We start from the raw sequence: 18,432 nt of genomic DNA, 5'->3' as shown, positions 1-18,432 counted from the left end.
GGTGCCTGAGAGAGTCAAACAGACTCTGAGGGAGGAGATACAGCAGATGTTGGAACTAGGGGTAATTCAAGAGTCTAACAGTCCCTGAGCCTCCCCAGTGGTGCTGGTGCCAAGGAAAGATGGCAGCACCAGATTCTGTGTGGACTACAGGAAATTAAATAGTCACACAGAGTCAGATGCTTACCCCATGCATAGGACAGAGTAGCTGGGTGGGGCTAAGTATCTTACAACCATTGATCATACCAAGGGTTACTGCCAGGTGGCCTTGACTCCCAGTGCTAAAGAGAAATCAGCCTTTATGACTCCTTTTGGCTTGTATAAGTTCACAAAGATGCCCTTTGGAATGAAAAATGCCCCAGCGACTTTCCAGAGGCTGGAATATCACATCTTAGCGGGAGCAGGTTGGTTTGCCCTGGCTTATCTAGATGATATTGCCATCTACAGCCATTCCTTTCAAAAGCACCTTCAACATGTCAGTGAGGTGCTGGGCAGACTACAGAGGGCATGGTTGACCATTAAGCTGAGAAAATGTCAGGTGGGTATGGCAGAGGTCTCCTACATGGGACATAGAGTGGGGATTGGTAAGTTCAGGCCAGAACCTGCCAAAGTGGAAGCCATTCAGGCATGGCCTGCACCTGTTACCAAAAAGTAGGTGAGGGCATTCTTAAGGGACAGCGGGGTACTACAGAAAGTTCATCCCCAGTTATAGTACCATAGCTGCTCCCCTCACAGCCCTGACAAGGAAAAACAGGCCAGATAAGGTAGTGTGGACCCCAGCATGTGAGCAGGCATTCCAGAAGCTTAAAAAAGCTTTGGGAAGACCCCCTGTGCTAGCCAGTCCAGATTACAGCAAATAATTTGTTGTGCAGGTGGATGCTTCAAACCATGGGGTGGGGGCTGTACTTGGCCAGATTTCTTCAGAGGGAGAAGAGCATCCAGTAGTTTATCTCAGTCATAGGCTCCAACCCACGGAGGAATGCCATGCAGCTGTAGAAAAGGAATGTCTTGCCATAGTGTGGGCACTGCAGAAACTTCAGCCTTATCTGTATGGAACAAAATTCACTGCAGTGACAGATCACAGTCCCCTACCATTGTTAAACAGAGCCAGCTAGCAAAATGCCAAGTTGCTAAGATGGAGTCTAGAGTTGCAAGCATATGATATGTCAGTGTAGCACCACAGTGGAAGTAGCAATGCCAACACAAATGGTATCTCAAGACAGGGAATTGGGTAAGGTATACTCAGACCTAACTCTCTTAAGCAACATTTCTCAATGGTCACTTGAAAAACTAGCTTGAGTTCTCCGGGGGGGGGGGGGAATATGTGAAGGCTGCCAGCCTAGCTAACTAAAAATTTGTACATAATTCTGGCATTTGTAAATATTAATATAAGCCACAGGCTTATTCTCTTAAATGTGGAAAGACTGTATTGGATGTTGAACTGCAAAAATGTAACAACAATGCACTGTGGTGTAAGAAAGCTGATAGGTCAAGCATTTTATGACTGTTTTTATCTCAGGGCTTGGAGCCATGTTGTCTGAACCAGCAGATTATTTCTTTTGTTTTGAGACTAGAGTTAATTGCTAGAATTTGCATGTATAATGTATTTTATTGCTGTAGCTTCCTGACCAGGTGCAAGATCAAAAGGGCTACTAAACTGAGTTTCTGTTAGCCTGGGAACCAGAGAAAAAATGATGTAATCTGAAATGAGTCAGTAGTACTGTGTTATCAATTTAAGGACAGAGAGACTCAGAGCATTTTCTATTTGTTTTCAGAACTGGCAACATCACCAGCACAGCTTTGGTCTATATATAAGTTTATTTTAGAACTGTGTTTTCTCTTAGATATAGCTAGGAAATAAGAAGATTAGACTAGATGTTTTTCTGTATTGATGTCAGAACTATTCTACTGTATTAGTTTAAGCATTTTTCTGTGATCTCTGAACTCCTGACTAGCACTGTGTAGTAAGAAGTATTGTCCTGTGTTTTTATTATTTATTATTAAATATTTTTAAACCTTTCAACTGTGGCTGTTTTATGTAGAGATAATTTAAGCTCTAGAGTACATTGCATGTATATAGTGATACTGTCCAAGGCACTCCAACAGCTTTGGCCCTGGGTCACACTTACTATTTGGATAATAATATTTCACAATAATAATTGGGCACCCTTTAGTAAGGGCCTTATTAGTAGCTAATATTAGTGTTTGGTGGCAGTGGTTTCTACCTTATAGCTTGGCAGAAAAGGGGGCATAGCTGGAGAATCTGTGCCAGCCTTCTCCTGGAGTGTCTGTGTGTTTGTATATAACTCATATCTCAAAGTGTGTGTGTGTGTGTGTGTGTGTGTGTGTGTGTGTGTGTGTGTGTGTGTGTGTGTGTGTGTGTGTGTGTGTGTCAGCTACTTGGGCAGGGACATGAAGCACTGGTTGGTCAGAGAGGGTGCTGGAGGTTTTAGCCTCTAGGCTGAGATCTGCACCCTATAGCTGTGCCAGTGGGGAGTTTTTTGGGGGGGGATCTGGAGAGAAAGGGAGAAACCAGCCCCAGACTGACTGTGATCTCTGTGTGCTCTTAGGGGAAACTGTACTTTACTGTGTGTGTATTTGTTATCCTTCCCAATGTGGATAGCCCTCACTGGTATTATTGTTGAGGATTGAGACTCCTTGATTGCTGGGCCACTGCATGGGCATCACAGATACCAGATATAAAGAAGATTTAAAAATCTTAAAAAATATGCCTATGGCCCCACCCTTCTGTCAGTTTGCACATTAGCCTAGTACAGCCCTGATTATCTGAGTGCTATTTTTCCAGATTTCTATATTTTTCCCCCATGTGCGAGTACACACACACACACACACACACACACACACACACACACACACACACACACACACACACACACACACACACATATACACACACACACACGCAACTATCAAAAACAATTTGGATAAAGTACCTCTGAACTTTTCAGCAAAAGACTTCTGGATAAAACCAAAAATAATGGGATGACAAAATTCAAAAATTATGGACAAATTATACAATATTGTACTTATAAACTTAGAAAGTAGGGAGAATAACAGGTTTTCTATTAACATCTATTTTTCTAAAATGATGAGGCCTGAAATTCAAATGTGCGTCATTATTTTGTGACTTCAGTCCTCTATGATTTGCTAGAAATCCATAACTTTTATAAAGAACTGGTCAAAATATTACAAATAAAAACCTAAAAAGGAATAAATAAAAATATAAATAAAAAAGAAAACTTTTTTAAAAATAATGCTTTTTAGTGACTTGCTCTAAAATGTAAAAAATTAAGGAAGAAAAGTGAAACTTTGCAAAGGAAACACAGACAAGCTGATTTCAGAAAAGAATCTGAGGTTGGTGTTGTTTATTCCTGCTACTTCTTCTGGTACCACATTATCACAATCAACAAAATCAACCTCGAATGCTTTTCTGAAATCAACTTGCAAAGTTTTCACTCTTCTTCCTTATTTTTTTTAAAAATGTTTTTTTTTTAATTTATATTTTTACTGTATATTTGTATGGTCTATGGCATTTAATTTTATTTTTTTCTTGTTATAAATCATTTAGGGACTTTCCAGTTGAATAATATACTCGGATTTGTACATAGCAAAGGGTCATTCTATTTGATGATGAGTCTGATAAGGAAAGAGTGCAATGATATGATGACTTCTTTGGATTTGGAAGGTATTCATTTGAAAATGACTGACTATGGTAGAAACAACATGATTGAATTATGTATAGTTACTCACATAAGTACCCAGATTTATTATGGACATGTCTGCTTGGGGAGGAGTAATATTTATAATTTGTGAGGTGGGAGCTGCTTTGTTTTTGCCAAATGCTACTATACCACACTTATTTTACATTTTGATTGAGACCATTTTCAGTACAATGGGTATGCACATATCTAGTGAATGGGCAGATAACAGTGCTGAGGTTGCAGTCATCAGCAAATCTGATCAAACACACTTCTGGGATATGGTTTGAATATCTGCAAAATGAATGCCAAATGGGAGGGTGCCCAGCAGTGATCTCTGTTGTATCCCAGTAGTTACCATTTTTCACTACCTGGGGATCTGTCAGATAGCCAGTTTATAACCCAGCAGGCAATTTATTGCTTTACATTGTTTGTTTAAAATTTCAGTAATACCAGCATGGTGTCAAAAGCCCTGTCCAGGTCAAGATAAGCATCTGGCACAGACTGACCATTGTCCACAACACCAGTAACCTTTTCAAAAAAATGACTATATTTAGGATACATGACCTGTCCTTCAAAAATAGGCTGATGTAGGAGATTTACCTTCATGTTTCTTAAATGTTTGCATCTTTCACAGGATATACTATCAATTGGTAGAAGCAGTGAGCAGTTGGAAAAATAAGACAGTTGCTACACTGCCTTAGAATACCTAATGTAATAATTTCCTATGATCCTATGATGATCCTATGATTTGTTTCTGGAAAATTCCAACTGGACACATGTCCTTTTTCAGTGGTGGCCCAGGGAGAAAAGCTCCACAGAACAATAAATGAGCAGCAGAGTACATGAAGAACAATTGAATATACATACAATAGCAAATAATACATATCGCAGCAAACATTAGCTATACATACAATATGAAATATAGTAATGAACAGATATACCGATATCTAGCTCTATTTGGTTTTGCTACAATTTGGTTTTGAACTATTGTGCAGTCTAGCTCTAGTGTGCTGAGCTGTTGTATATGCTATGCAGACCATCTACTGGGAGAGGGTTACAAGAAGTCTTCAGATCACTGGGTATATTTGGGATGAGACTGATAATCACCAAAGAGCTATTCACCTACTCCTAAGGAACTACATTGTGATGAGAGCTACTATTTTGCTTCTGGTGAAAGAAGGAAGAAAAGGACATTCATTTCTGGCTGTGTGTTGCGACAGTGAGACCAGCACTAGTACTAGCCAGGTAGCAGCCACTATAGAACATACCAGTATTATCATTCTTGGCTGACCTAATTCTGTCTTTTCACTAATTACTGCTAGATTAGCCAACAAATACCCTAACATCAGAGGACCATTCTAAATACTTCATCAATAAATCCTCAAGGTCATCTAGAGTATTCCCTCTTCAACCTTTTAGTACTACTACCAGCCCCACTTCTCCACTCCCTGACTACATGGCTCAACAATCTGTTCTCATCCCTTCTGTGGCCCTCACAAGCCTACCCAAGAGTTTATCCAGCCCCCCCCCAAAAAAAAAGAAGAAGAGGAAACCTCAGTCAGCACCTGTCACCTCTGTCAGTGAGGGACAAAGGTGGAACCCCTAGAGAAATTTATGGTTTCCCATCCACTCATCAAGGTTGCATTTGAAGAGGGTCAGTACTCTGTTTGACATGCATGGGAAGTCTATTCCAGAGATGGGGCAGCCTCTGGGAGACAAACCTGTCTCTCCAGCAGGTTTTGTTGATGTTGCATATTAGATTTAGGCCTAACGAGTGGGTAATGAGCAAGGAGTTAGACTTACGGATGTGGTGCATCTCCAGTAGGGTAGGGTCTGACATTGCCTTGTAGGTGAGACACAGATCACCTCTGAGAAATCTGTATGATACCGAGTGGAATGATAGTGATTTAAGCCTGACCGCATAGGATAGGTGTTGGAGGCCATGGAGTCGCTTGTGAGGTATTTCTGTGGCCTTTCCAGTTGGTGCAGATGTTTGGAGAGGTACATATCAAACTGGGCATTATATTCAATTATAGGTCTAATACGGGAGGAGTGCAGAGAGGTAATAACCTATTTTTTTTCTGGATGCAATCCCTTTACTTATGAGATGAACCAAGTAAAAGGCTTTTCTGACTACTGCTGCCACAGGATGGTTGAATGTGAGATTGATGTCAACCTGAGTACCTAAGGCTCTCACCACAGGGTGTGTGCTGTTGATGTGGTAATCAGTAGGGGCAGTGTTTTTGCCAAATGGTATGATAATACATTTTTTGTGTTTAACTTAAGGCCATGACTTTGGTACCAGTCATTTGTAGCTGTGAAACCCTCCTGCAGAATGTTAACATCAATTGGGGAGTCAATGAAAGCAGCCAACTTACAGTCATCTGCAAACTTGGTCAACCACAGGCTCTTTGTCTTTGCTTGGACCTCTGAGAAATATATGTCAAACAGTAGGGGTCCCAGGACAGATCCCTGGGGATCACCACTAGTGACAGGTCTGCTGGTGGAGGGGGTAGCACTATTTTCACCTTGTTGATCCCATCTGTGAGCCAGTTGGCCACACATCTGACTATTGGGATTAACAGCAAGTTGTGTTAGCTTTTCGATGATATCCGAGTGGGGGATTGTGTCAAAGGCCTTGGGCAGGACAAAGTAAGCTGTATATACTGACTTTCCCTCATCCAGAGCCTTGGTGACAGTCTCAAAGAAGTCAACTACATTCAATAGGCAATATCTGCCCCTGACGAATCCAAATTGGGTGGGGTTGAGTGCTTGGAGATTGCCTATGTCCTTGTTTATGAGATCCATAATAATACGCTCCATGACTTTACACATCAGAGTTGTCAAGCTGATAGGGCGATAGTTTCCAGGGTCAGTAGTGGCACCACTTTTGTGCAAAGGGATGACAATGGCAGTTCTACACTCTGCTGGAATGAAGCCTGTAGTTAGGCTGTGGTTGAATAGGGTGCTCAATGGCAAAACTAGTTCTTGCTGGACATGGTGCAGAATACAGCCTGGTATACTATCAGGTTCCATGGAAGCTGTGTTCTTTGCCTTGGATAGGGCCTTTAACAGTTGATCTACAGAGATGTGAGGTGTGGGACAAGTATTGAGGATGTCGACTGGGCCTTTGGGGGGCGTAAGGGGGTGAAGTTTGTGCTGAACCTATCAACCAGCAGGTTGGCTAAGTCAGCAGGATCAGTGTAAGTGGTACCATTAAGTATTAGTTCAGAACAAACTTGGGCTTTGCCATGGAGGTTCCCAACATAACTGAAGAAGGACTTGTGGTTTCCCTTTGCTTTGGAGGCTAGTTTCAACTCATGATTGGCTTTGGAGGTTTTCACTAGTGATCTAATTTGCTTGTTTAGGCAAGCAAATGTAATACATAAATAATAAATATAAATCAATCAGAGAAGTTCCATACACACTGCCCAATCAGAGGCAGTCAGGAATCAATGTTCTTGTGCTCCTGCTCTCACCATAATAACAAGATAGCTCCTAACAAGCCATTCAAGACTTTTCAATGATAATATAGTCTCTTGGAAGGCTAGAAAATAAGGTTCCTGTGTTATTTTTCTTAGCAGGAACAAAACAGAAGCACTAATAACAAGCTGATTCCTGAAAAGAGGTTTGTAGGTTATCAGTGATTGGTAGGCTTGTCCAGATGAAGATGGAAGAAATGGACTAACTCTCTTAGGTATTACAGTGTGCACTAAACTGTGGAAAGATATGAAGGGGAAGGTAACTGAAGGTTTAACAGTCTTCCTAGTTTGAACTTCTAGCACTCACTAGTATGATGAGATTGGGAAGAGCTTTGAAAGTCAAATGTACAGCAGGAAAGGGCTACTTAGGAGTTTAATAGCAGAAAAGGGATAGGCGAGTGGATGGGAAAATTAGTCACACCTCAACAGTGGTAAGAGACTAGTGGCAGCTCCAAAAGGTTAAAACCCGTTTCTTTTCTGCTTACCTTAATTAATAAATGCTACTTCTCAGTTCCTCACAAACAGAGCACATACACTCATCATCTTTATAGTGAGAATTTGCAGCAAATGCTGTTGTATTTTTTCATGTTTACTTTTTGGCAGCAGTAACCAGCATTTTGCATGTCTTTCTAAGTGCCATCTACTTCATATTTTATACTAACTCTGGAGCAGGGACTGAGTATCTGCATATGTGCTGTTTTGCTGTGCAATTTGGGAAATAAATAATATAATTGGCTTTTTGGTACAGTGGTCTTATTTATCAGGTCTTTTTTCTTCATGCTTTCTGGCTCTTTTTTTAAATTAAAAGGATAAATATGAGTTTGCATACATGCACCCTGTCTGTTTGGAATTCTGACAGATACTTGGGTAAAATAAATGTGGAGTATGGAGTTTGAATTCCATTGTTTTTGAGTTATTATGCTCCGTATTTGCTAACTCACAGCAAGAGGTTCTCCGGTTCGATTCTCAGCTGGGGTGCCTTCTGTGCGGAGTCTGCATGTCCTCCCTGTGGTCACATGGGTTTCCTCCGGGTGCTCCGGTTTCCTCCCACATCCCAAAGACATGCAGTAGGTGGATTGGACACTCTAAATTGGCCCTAGATGTGAGTGTGTACATGTGTGTGTGCCTTCTGTGGAAGGTTGGGCGCTGGGCTGGCAACTCGACACCATAAAACTCTACTGCCAATCATGAGCGGACAGATGATCTGCTGTGGAGACCCCTAACCGGGAAAAGCCGAAAGAAGAAGAAGAAGACAGAATGGAAAAGAAATATTTGCTAACTTGTTTTAACCAATGTCATTTTGAACTCTAAGAAAGCACATTTAAAGGAAAACAAATGTAAAGCAAAGCCTATTTAAGCAAATGCCGACACCAATAAAAATAGCAAAAGAATAGAAACAATACAAATGTACAAATCTTAAATGAAGAATTTCAAAGCAGTCACACAGCAGCACTATTCATATAGTTTACAAATGTTAAGCAGCAACCCAAAGGACTCCTGTTTAGAACATGCCATGAGTTGTTAAGGATGTGGTGTTTGATAACGTCTTGTTCCATTTTACAGTATGAAACCAACTGCCAATACTTTCAGTCAATATTCTGTGGAAGAACAGAAGTGTAGCTAGGGTGGGATGAAGGGTACAGCTGTTCTGGGCACAAGGTGTTAGGGGGTGCAAATAGTCAGTAATGCAGTATGGGCATTAGTTCCCATGCCAGCATTTCTGACTGCCATTACAGAAACACTCTGCTTTACTACTTTTGTGGTCAGGACTAAAAAATTGCTTTAGCATTTCATGTGGTATATATTGCAACAAGCTGCTTGCTACAAATGAAGTATGTAGCATGCTTCAAGTTTTTAAAACTTGAGACTTTCAAGACCGTTTTTTGTTTTTTTTTAGTTGAAGAGTCACATGGAGCCAGAGGCCCTACCAGTCCTTAGGAGAGAGGACTACCACTAAATAAAAGAGCAAATGGACCTTTTGTTTATTTATTTATTTCTGCTTCTCGTTCTAGTACTGGGCACCCGATGAGCTAGCGGCAGCTTTGTGGGTAACATCCTAATGGTTAAGTTGTTAGGATATTTACATGTTCTGAGATGAGATGGAAGACCTGTGATCTGGAGATATTATAGCACATTGCATGATTCCTGTGACTGTGCTACACACTTCTTTAGGTTTAAAAGCCTTGCATAAGTCAACAAAAGTGCCAATTTAGTGTGTGGAGGATCAGAATTCAAATGGCTTTTTTGTCTCATAGTGCAATGATGTTTATCATATGAGTAAGAATGTGATAAAGCTGCAGATATATTTAAGTATGACTTGTAGACATTTGGAGTTTGAGAAGAATTGTGCATTTTGAAGACTGAACCACTATTTTAGATGCGAAATGTGAATGTGCCATCTTACAGTTGCTTGTACTTTAAATGAGAGACAGTATCTAATGTGGTGCGTAGTGTATAAATCGTGTAGTGATATATGTTCACTTGCAGTATATTTATACAGGAGAGGAAAGCGAAAGTCAAATCTAGTCAGAATGCCTACTTGATATGGGAAGTGAGCAGTATTAAGTTCTTGCAAAGGGTGGCACATGGCAAGAACTTTAAGTGTGTTTGCTTACAGAAGTATATGGCTAGGCATCATATTGCTCCTGGGATCCCTTATCTAGCATTGTTCCTATGTAAAAGGAAAAAGGGTGCTTAGGTCTTTGCCATGACATGTGAAATTAAAGCATTAAACAGGTTCTGAATAGTGCCATTGTGAGTAGGTTATGACATTAAATGTTTAAACTATACATTAAAAGATAATAATGCAGTACATTAATAGCAAATGACAGGGCCAAAGCAGGGCTTTGGGTATGACTGGGTAAGGGTATGAGTCACATTTATAAAGTTAATCCGTTCTTGTTCTCAGGAGAAATCACAACTAGAAAGCCAAGTTGGGTGATGAAAAGGTGAATAGATGAGATGTGGGAACAGGCAGAGAAGGACAGTAAGTTGGTATGGAAGTATACTCAAACTCAGAGGAGTGGGACAGCACTTAGAAGCATTGCCAATGGTTTTTGAACACTTTTTTTCACACCTCTGCAATATCCTTTAGCCATCCTACACAATATTCCATGCCTGTGCTAGCTCTGCCAGTTTCTCTCTGCCCCCCTCCCTTGTCTAACTCCAATATAACTGGGGCCAGACATCAAACCTAAGGGCATTCTGGGGTTATGACTGTCACCCTAAGCAGGGTGTTTTACTTTAGGCCTACCCTGTTACCCCTACCTCCTATATATATATATATATATATATATATATATATATATATATATATATATATAATGGCATTTTAATTTAGATTGATGGACTAGAGCATGAAAGAAATTTGGACAAAGCCAAATATAATGAGACAAAGGCCCAAAAATAGGGACAAATTTTAAGTACTGCTCCTGTAAACTTACAAAGAGCTAGAATAATAGATTTAGTGTTAGCATACATTTTCAGAAGAATATGAAGTCTGAAGCTCAAAAGTGTGTCTTTATTTAGTGACTTCATTTCTCAATGACTTGTCAGAAAAATCCCAAATTTTATGAGGAACAGACTTGAGACAGTTGGGAGGTATGGACTAGAGTATGACAACATTAATTTTGAACAGTAATTAATAATACATTGTACTAACTTTGCTTTTTAATCACATGATTATTTTCTAGGAAGAATAGTACTTATACCTCTCAACTTCTTAGCACAACAAATATGGACAAAACCTAAAATAATGGGGGGGGGGGGGCAAAGGCCAAAAATAGGGACAGACTTTAGATACTGCTTTTATAAACTTAGAAAGTTGCAACACTAATAGGTTTTGCATTACCATGCATTATCTGAAGGATATGACGTTTGAAACTCAAATGTCTAACATTATCTAATGACTTCAATCCTTGGTGATTTGCCAGAAAACCACACATTTTATGAGGAGCAGACCAAAAATATGAGGCAAAAATCTGGACAGTTGAGAGGTATGATAGTACTTCTAAAACATTACCAAAGGATGTAGAGCCTCATTTACTCACGTAGAACACAACACTGTACTGATTCAACAAGTTATTCGAGAATTCTGTACAGCTGTCAAGTTATTTGACATTTTTGCACAGCTGTCAAGGTATTTGACATTTCTGCACAGCTATCTTCAAGATATTGCTAAAGAAGAAGACTAATCTGCTTTCATAGCCATTTCAAAGTCTGCACATAATCTGACTGTCTTTTCAGCATACCTCTCAAATGTCCCTGATTTTGACTCAAATTTTAGGTCATTTCCTCTTAATCTATGCTAAAATTGGTGACATTTAGGGAAAAGGTAGTGAGTTAAACTTAATAAATAATGACAGTAGTTAGAGTCATAGACTTCTTTTATTTCAGAATGTTATTCTGCAATGTCTCAAGTTAATATTACTAATATAAAAGTGTTCATGATTGTACCCGATTATGTTTGGATTTGTCCCTGATTCTGGTTGGGATTTGTCCCTGATTCTGGTTGAGATTTGCCCCTGACTGGTTGAGAGCTATGCATTTCAGTCTGTGTTCTGCTAAGGCTGGCCCCATTACACCCTCATTGCTGGTGTAATAACTGAATGTGATTACTGAAATTAAGATGGTTTTCTCTAATACCAGTACATAAGCATTCAACACAAATGCAGATTAATGAGCATTATTAATGATCCTACAATCTAATGCTGGACTCTACTGTTTTAGGAGAAATGTGGAGATTGTTAAACACTACTGAATTCATCACAAAGGATGCTGTAAAGGCATTATAATAGTATAGCTGTTTGTTTTACAAATTTTTAATGTGCACACCATTTTCTTCCAATAAAAAGGGTCACTTTATTGTGTCGATGCACCTTAGGTTGTATACATTACATCTGATGCACATTATTTTGATTTTTTTTTATTACACTTTGGTAATCTCCCTGGACAAAAGTATTCATTTTCAGGATGACTCAGGACCACTATCTGGTTCAGTGACTTGCTCAGAATTGCACAGGCAAACAGAAGTGGAAGGACTCAAACCCTGTACCCTGGGCTACAGAAAGCAGCTCATTAGCAGCTCAGGACCTTAGTCATCAGGTCTATATCATTTTCTTGTAGCTTAGACAGAGGTGATAAAGCTGCGGGGTCAGGCCTGCACTCTGCAACATAGTTTAATAATGGAGAAGTGTGTCCATTCTGCTTTCTCGGTGACAGTCAGTAAATCACACTGAAAATGGACTTAGGAGAAAGGACTGGCTTAATTGAGCTACTAGGAGACAAGTCATTTGAAATTTATTTCACACAGAGTCTTTTGACAGGACAGACAGTACAGGAAGTGGATTAGGACTTGCTACAGACTGCAAAGAATCACTTTGCGGTCAAGGATCTAAATTGGAGCAGTGTAGTGATAAACCAATATATCAACTTATCTGTGTTTGTAAAGAACAATATTATAACTGATTATAGGACTATTGAGCATACCGTGATGTCAGTAATTTACACTATTTCAGCTATAGGACAGAACATGCAGTGTTTTTCTTCTTACTTTGAAAACAAATGCATTCACAGGTGAGACTGCAATATTACATTATTATTGTTCCTGTTATAAATGCAATAGCAGTTAGTATGGAGAACTGAGGTTTTTCATAAAGGAGCACTAAAACTTGTATGTCCAAATGTGTGAGAAGATTGATAAGCAAAATGAAGATAGTTAAATTACTGCAAATTGTTATCGACTAGATAAATGTTTCATATTAATAAAGCACTATAGGGATGCTGTATCTTTTAAAATATTCATTTGCTTAGATATGTGAGCCAAAGCCTTTAAATTACTTGTTAGCCTGGTAAATGCACTGATCTCATGTAAACCTGTGAACCATTTTCAGCCTTGGCAAAGGCCACAAGAACAGTACATTTTAGAGTAGCCTGTAATTTAGCACATTTATGTGTGGTGGAAAGCAGTACAGAGGGAAAGGATGCAGGCACACAGAGAGCATACAAATTCTACATAGAACATCGTAAGAAAGTTAGGATAGAACCTCAAACTGCAACATATGGAAAGAAATCTCAAAGACAGAACTGCAGGTCCAGTGCCTCACATCATTTTACTCAAATATTCATGTACAAAACACCAAAGTAAGTATAGTATATGCCCACTCAGTGAATGAAAAAACATAGCATCATAAAACAGTTTTGCTGCGTCTTTTTCAAGACATGGTTACCTGCCATAGAGGAGCTTTCTGCTCAGGAAACAGCTCAAAGTACTTGTGAGCTAGCTGGACAGGGGGCAGAGTGTGCAGTTTCAGGTTTGTCCATTTCTCCACAAAGTTGACTAGATTAATGAAAGTATACAGTCCCAGACGGTCATTTCCATAATTAGACAAATGAGTCATGAAGATGCTGATCTGAAAAAAAATAAAATAACTGGTCCATTAAGAGTACCAACAAGACAGTATTACGGAAGCCATATGAATGTGCATATCTTTGACTTAAATACCAGATGGAATATTTCCTAACAGAAATTGTCATTTCAGAAAAAAATATAATTCAGCAATAAATATATACACATATTGGAAGTCCATTCTAAAAGCACAATACAGCTGCTATCTCTATGTATACACATATACGTGTATGTATGTGTGTGTGTGTGTGTGTGTGTGTGTGTGTGTGTGTGTGTAGATGTTTATGTTTATATATATATATATATATATATATATATATATATATATATATATATATATATATATATATGCGCAGAGAGAGAGAGAGGTACACATGCACATACACACCTTTTTCTCATATATAACATTCCAAAGACATGCATCTGGAGCGTTTCTTCCCGGGCCTCCGCTGAAAACAGGCTCTGTGGAACCTAGTCGGACATTCCCGGTCAACAAATGTTAAATAAATAAAAATAAAACAAAAAATAACTATGTAAGTGTATTTTTGTGTGTATATGCATTTACTGAAAAAATGTACCTCAGATGTGTTGTTGCCCTTTACTGATTCTGTATCACTTTCACTACCAAACATACTTAATCAACATAAGCAGCAGAAGGTGTGGTGATCATATATGTTCTACTCATCATTACTAAATCTGTAGCCTCAGGAAGTACTACAGCTTGTACTAGATAATCCTGAATAATAGAGTTTTGTCCTTGACATACTAATAAAAGAGACAACATAGCAGACAAAACACATTTAATTTATTATTTTTACTTATAGTAATAGAAGCAGTAGGTGTAGATGTAGATTTAATAATCAAACTGGACTGCAGCAGTCATCAACTCTTAAGTCAATATGTGCAAATTGCCATGCTTTTCCAGACATCTGCTACACCAGATGTTCTTGTAGCACCTACTGAATCTGAATGAAAACTAATTGGAGCAACTAAATTCAAAATAAACTTTTACTTCTGCAGATGAAGGGAAGGCAATGCCCATGGCATCCAAGATACATATAAAGCTACAGGCAAGGATAATGGACCTTAACTGTGTTACGACCCCTGAGACCCAGTACCATGGTAACAGGAGGACTTATGAGCATTAGCTGCCACTAGCAGCCTGAGTTGCATGTGCTTAAACTAAATCAGTACTGAAGATTACAATCTGACAGTAAAACAGATGCCAAAATGAAAAGATTTTATCAACAAAATGCCAGGAAACATTGCCAGAACTCATTCATTAATGGTGTTTTGCTTGCTTTGCTTATGGGTATCGTTTAACCATGAGTAATATGTAGCTCTTTGGTAAGGCTTTTATGCAGATGCTAAATGTATACTTTGTGATGTGACTGTAATTGCAGCCTATCATCATTTAAATATTACTAGTAGTTTGTATAAGATAATGCAATAAGTATGGATAAACTAAATTATGTACTTTCACAAGGGCTGTTGTTACACTAGAAAGCAGGATATATGGTATCCAGCAGAAATTAGATTACACTCACTGCTGGTAGGTGAAAAAGAGAGATGTGATGACAGTATTTTCAGACTTGTTTCTTCACCTACCCATTTATATAGTTACATTTTAGGGAAAACCAAATAGGTTATTTGTGATGTGTATCCATACTTCTGTGTTTTTACTGTTTGTCTACAACCGCAGCATTTGTTGATGTTACATGCCTAAATTTGTGTTTTCTTTAGTGTTCCCTGTGGATTATTCTTTTATAATTGTAATGTCATTAGTGTCAGGGGTGCCATTAATATGTAGCTTGCTTATTCCACATATTGCAGCCAGATGTTTGTGCTTTCTCACCTGTGCCAGCTAGTGCTGCTTTGCTAATACCATAACTGTAGCAGTAGGATAGGTGGCCAAGTATAGCTACTGAAGCTTCATGACTCCTCACTTATACCCCTTTACAACAATGCTGGCACTGACCTTTGCCATGTTTAAAGGCTGAAAGGGCTAGCAGTGTAGCAGTACAATGTAAAGGGACTGGTGAGGGATCCAAGGTGAAAAAACTGATACACAGCAGAATGGCACGTCTTTTATTAATTGGAAGAATGGAAGAAATAGCTCTAACATTAAAAGGTTGTTTGCGATGAGCACAGATAACTGTTGACATGAGGTATGTGGACAAGTATAGAAGCTTACATTCACAGAAGAGCTGGTGCACAGCTTAAGAAGTGGTAACAGCAGAGGCTCTGTGTTATGCACCACTATTACTGTGTTACACACCACTATTACTGCAGTCTCTGGAGATAACAGGAGGTATGTCATGTGCGCACTGGCAATCTTGCATGCTGTATTTTTCTAATGCAAGGTGCTGTCAGTCGGCTGAATAACAATCAAAAACTATCCTGGAGAACCAACATCAGATTATCATGAAAATGAAAATGCTGGCTGCATGACATAAGTGCTAGACACATAAATATGGGTACAGCATGTCCCTACAGTTAATGGCAAACAGTCATACCTGGACCTTGGGATAGTTATGCAGTTACCTTAATAGTAAAGTGAAAAACAATGAATATTGAAACTTGCTGTAATGTTATTAAAGCATTTTTTCAGGATCCTCCCACACCCTTGCTATTAATTGGTGTAGCTGACAATAAGGGGGGGGTAATGCAAAACACAAACTCAAACCTGTTATACTTTCTGGGTCAAGATTTGGAGTATTAACATTCTTGTCCTTAAAAATTCAGATACTGAAAATTTTCATAGATTTCTTCCTGATAACTGAAATACAGAATCAGCAGGTCACATGAAGTGTGCCTCTTATTTTATTTTGCTTTGTTTTATATGGAAACATATGCCCTCATTTTCAATTAACTTACTGTTTAAAACAATCAACTATGAATGTTGTAAATCAACTTAATATACTGACAGTATTCTCGTTATATTATAGATAGTTGGAGGTATTTAAAAACTGCCAGTGCAATCACCCAGTGCCAAAACAGTTATTTCGAAGGCATATATTACCCCATTGTGTGCGGCAGGGACAGGATTAAAAGCACTGTCTCAATGTTATTATAGCTATGGAAGAGAACTAGCAGTTTCTTAATCTCACCAGCATACTCTGACCCTGGCATTCATAAATGTAGTACACACAGTCAATATGTTTAGTAATCTGTTATTCATATTAGATTCATAGACATGCAGTATGGTCTTTAGAAAATGTTATGCAGAAGACACCTACTCTTTAGGAGTTGTATACAGAAATTTGTTGGATATCAAATTGTCTAAAAAATACAAACCAGGAAATTAAGGTGGGCTGCTCTACCTCCTCCAAAAGACCTGTCACTAGTGGTGTGCCCCAGACGTCAGTCCTTAGGCCACTTCTCTTTGGTATTTACTTATCAAGAGGTCAAAACTACTGTTAATTGTTTATGGCTTAGAAAGTTTGCAGATGACTGTAAACTTGGTGCCATCATAAACTTACACCAGAAAAGCTTAAAATCAAACTATTAAAGTGAAAAAAATGGGAATATCACACCAAGCATGGAAACGATCACAATAGACAGTTTAATAAAAATAGATGAAGTACTTTTTTCTTACAATCTAGACTTCATAAGAATCAAATAAATCACACTTTCCTTTTTATATGCCCACATTAGGTCTGATCATTCCTTAAAGAGACAACAACCTTTTCATGTCACCTCGTAAAACACTCCATGCGACACTATTAAAACCTAGTACAAAAAACTTCTGTTACAGAATTTAATGTATAAAATAAAAGATAGATAATTTAAAGCAAACTCTATAGTTGTAATGTTTTAATTTAAGAATACTTGTAATAGAAGAATAATCATTAAGTCCAGGCATTTTTTAGCATCAGTTATCAACTGCCATTTTAATTCACATTTTCCTGGACTTCTTTCCAAGAACCCCCTTTCACATTTGTCTCAACTTTTTCAAGGACCTGGAAAACAAATTCATGATCTAAGTGACTGTTAATATGTCTATATAATGCGTTACGCATCTTTTTATTTCTAACATTATACTCATGTTTATAAATCCAGGTTCTGAGATAATGTTCTGTTTTCCAGGATAACATGCTGTACTGTACATTTCTTACATATAGCCACACAGACTATCCCTTTGGTTCCACAATTAAAATATCAATCCATTCCAGTAATCTGCCTTCTGTTAATGTTGATAATTTCTCACTATTTTATAAAACAACATTGCTTGCATTTCCCGCACTTATAAATGCTCTTTTTAGTTGTACTATAGTACCCCTCTCCTTATTTACTATTAACTTTTCGAAATTAATACTCTTCCTGTATATAACTTCTGGTTTTAATCCTAAGACTGTAAGCATGTCATGCACTTTAAAAATCTTCCAGTTATGGCTGATGATGTCCCTGTTAGCCCCACTGTCTGCAGAATAAGTAGCAATCATGACAGAAACAGTCTTCTTTCCTTTCATTATTTTCACTTTGCTCAATACTCAACCTCAAAATTCTCCTACCACCCAACACTACAACCTGTGAGAGATGCACTTATATAACCAAACTGGAAGCAAAGCTCTCTTCACTCAAGACTGGACTAGACAGTCAAGAGGAGAAGGTAAACACTTGCACCACACCACACTCATCACATAGTCCCTCAAAACCTACACCACCAAAACACACACATAGAAACACAAAACACACACCTACATTCGTGGAGGCTCTCAAAAAAAATCTACCCAAGCAACAGGGACCTCCAAAGCAGAAATGCAAGCAACGTCCACCCCCCAACACAACCCAAATGACACATAGCCCACAAACTCAGTGTGCC

The 18,432-nt window shown here is 38.6% G+C and overlaps 1 protein-coding gene across 1 annotated transcript in view; it reads right to left on the bottom strand.

Moving 5' to 3' along the window:
* Positions 1-18,432, bottom strand: part of NDST4 (N-deacetylase and N-sulfotransferase 4) — a 2,939,889-nt gene that overhangs the window by 911,106 nt on the left and 2,010,351 nt on the right. Inside the window, exon 7 of the mRNA XM_044061661.1 lies at positions 13,429-13,611. Coding sequence (XP_043917596.1) covers positions 13,429-13,611 — 183 coding nt within the window. The remainder of the gene's footprint in view (positions 1-13,428; positions 13,612-18,432) is intronic.

Source organism: Protopterus annectens, chromosome 2.part0, assembly GCF_019279795.1.
Source record: "Protopterus annectens isolate FY-2018-M chromosome 2.part0, PAN1.0, whole genome shotgun sequence".
Classification (NCBI taxonomy): domain Eukaryota; kingdom Metazoa; phylum Chordata; order Ceratodontiformes; family Protopteridae; genus Protopterus; species Protopterus annectens.
The sequence above is the reverse complement of the archived record's forward strand: the minus strand, read 5'-3'. Positions and strand labels throughout refer to the sequence as shown.